At 32.7% G+C, this 2,865-nt stretch overlaps 1 protein-coding gene across 1 annotated transcript; it reads left to right on the top strand.

Moving 5' to 3' along the window:
• The first annotated feature begins 983 nt into the window (after positions 1-983).
• LOC103502954 (peroxidase 4-like) lies at positions 984-2,640 on the top strand. Its single transcript, XM_008467077.3, has 4 exons — positions 984-1,279; positions 1,371-1,562; positions 1,644-1,812; positions 1,998-2,640. Exons 1-4 carry the CDS (start codon positions 1,046-1,048, stop codon positions 2,381-2,383), a joined length of 981 nt encoding a protein of 326 aa, XP_008465299.2. The 5' UTR covers positions 984-1,045; the 3' UTR covers positions 2,384-2,640.
• Positions 2,641-2,865: the final 225 nt, after the last annotated feature.

The raw sequence follows: 2,865 nt of genomic DNA, 5'->3' as shown, positions 1-2,865 counted from the left end.
ATGTATCAATATGAATGGGCTAAATACAAGGAAACAAGTATCAAAAACATAATCGAATGTAACCCCATTGATTTATTTTAATTAGAAATAAGATAAACTAGATTTAAAGTTTACTTAGACTATAGATATGAAGTTGAGAGATAAATGGAAAATTAAAAAAAAAAAATCTAAAATACAAAAGCTAAAATGATATTATAACCATTAAAATTTGACCATAAAAAAAAAGTGAATTACTGAAAATAAACAAACTCCAAATTAGTTTGGTTGTGTGGGCCCTTATAATTTTGACTAAATGGATTAAGGCTTTAATAATTAAAGTTAAAATTAACCCTCCAACCACACCCTGTCATTTCCAAATTAGACCCATCTTCTCATCCCATTTCTATTTTGGTTAATTAAATTCATCCTTCAATTTCAAAATAATTGATGTTGAAAATATGAGAGTGTAAATATATATATATATATATATATATATGTATATAATCTTGTGGAGTTCTAGACCTCTCAATATGAGAGATCCAACACCTACTTTTAATGCACAATTTAGTGTTCAATATTTTTTTTGTCATTTGTATTTGTTATGAGTGCTTTTTTACTACCCGACGTAATTAACATCAAAGAAAATAATAAAATACTGATCACAAAAGTTGTGTTAAAATCACTATTTTATTTATTACATCAATCAAACAAAAACATCAACCAATAATTTCACATCAAAAAGAGAAAAGTCTATATTCTCTATAAGTTTCAAGACATATATACATCCAATCCATGCCATTGCTAGTCTCTGTCTTTGAATAATATTAGGTAATCTACCAATCACCCAATGCCAAAAGTTTGGCCTCATCTTCAAATTAATTAATAATGCCTAATTTTCTCTCTCTCTCTCTCTCTATGTTATCTTTGTTCCCATTTTTTTCTCTCATGCATTATTGTCCATTTTGAAAGTGTATAAATAGTCCTTAATCAAACTAAGTATCCTCATGTACTCCACCACACTCTCCTTCCTTGACCTAAAAAAGTTCCCTCTTATTTCCTTCCCAAAATGGCTTTTACTACTCACACTCCAAAACATTTGGTGCCACCTTTGGTTCTAGTTTTGCAGCTAACCTTACTTTTGATCGGCACCTCTTCGGCTCAACTCTCCGTTTCTTTCTACTCCAAGACGTGCCCTAAGCTCCTCTCCATAGTCCGCTCCGGTGTTCAATCCGCAATCGCCAAGGAAGCCCGCATTGGCGCTTCTCTCCTTCGTCTTCACTTCCATGACTGCTTTGTTAACGTATATATATAATGTTATTACGTTTATTGTAACTCTTGATTAGTAGTCAAGTTGTTGTCTCTAAATTAAAGTTTGTACATTTTTCTTTTAGGGATGTGATGGGTCAATCCTTTTAGATGATACTGCAACTTTTAGAGGAGAACAAACAGCGCCTCCGAATAATAGGTCTGTTAGAGGTTTTGATGTCATAAAAGCCATCAAGAGTAACGTTGAAAAAGCTTGCCCTGGTGTGGTCTCATGTGCTGATATTTTGACTCTTACTGCGCGTGATTCTGTTGACATTGTAAGTTTGTTTTTAACACTTTTCTAAGATTTGCTCCCATATAATTAATACTATATTCTTAACTGTAATTAATTATTTTAGTTGGGAGGGCCATCATGGGAAGTGAAATTAGGAAGAAGAGATTCAAAAACAGCCAGTTTCTCTGCTGCTAGTAGTGGCGTCATCCCTCCCCCTACTTCAACGCTTTCCAACCTCATCAATCGATTCAATGCTGTAGGACTCTCCGCCAAAGACATGGTTGCCTTGTCTGGTATTCTCTTTTCCTTTTCACATCTACTTTCATCGTTAATTTAATCAAGGTCGATCGTTTTGGGAATAACTTTGTCAAAACTTATTGGATATACAAAACTAAAAGTTTCAAAGTTAACTTATATCTTAACACATTTAAAAATTTCAGACTAAATAGAAAATAAATATATTGTTATGCGCATGTAGGTGCGCACACAATAGGCCTAGCGAGGTGTGTAACCTTTAGGAATCGCATATACAACGAGAGCAACATAGACGTCTCATTTGCAAAGCTAAGACAAAGGAGTTGTCCAAGAAGCGGAGGAGATGACAATCTTGCCCCTCTAGATGTTGCAACCCCAAAGCTTTTTGATAACAATTACTATAAGAATCTTTTGAACAATAAGGGGTTGCTCCACTCTGACCAAGTCCTCCATAACGGCGGATCCACCGATTCTTTAGTCAAACAGTATAGTCAAAATGATAAGACTTTTGACACTGATTTTGTGACAGCAATGATTAAAATGGGAGATATTCGACCACTTACTGGATCACAGGGCGAGATCAGGAAAGTCTGCAGCAAACCAAACTGATTCATAATAACATTCGTGAAACTTTAAACTTAAACAATGAATTTAAGAAACTCAACAACAATGAGTCTTTTATCCTTCTTTTTCTTCTTCTTTTTCATTTATGTGTGGGCAAATTTAATAATTAAAAGGTAAGAAGTATGAAATATACAAATCACTAGTAAGGAATTTGGTGGCGACTTTGTTGATTCAAAGTAATCTTTCTTAAATTTGTAAGATTTATATATAGAGTGAGATATAAATTTCAAAGTACTTCTAAATTGTATATTTCCCTTTTTCTGCCTTCTTTATATTGCACGTCGGCAACTTTCCTTCAAACTATTAATTATTTGATAACGATTTCTTTGAAGTGTAATTCTAAAATTATCAAAAATTACTTGTCATTTTCAAGATCTCCAAAAAAAAGATATTGTTCTAATTTAAATTTTATTTTAATTAATGGCATGGAAAATGTGTATAAAAAGGTAAAATAATTTATTGACCAA

The sequence above is a fragment of the Cucumis melo genome, chromosome 11 (assembly GCF_025177605.1).
Source record: "Cucumis melo cultivar AY chromosome 11, USDA_Cmelo_AY_1.0, whole genome shotgun sequence".
Classification (NCBI taxonomy): domain Eukaryota; kingdom Viridiplantae; phylum Streptophyta; class Magnoliopsida; order Cucurbitales; family Cucurbitaceae; genus Cucumis; species Cucumis melo.
The sequence above is the reverse complement of the archived record's forward strand: the minus strand, read 5'-3'. Positions and strand labels throughout refer to the sequence as shown.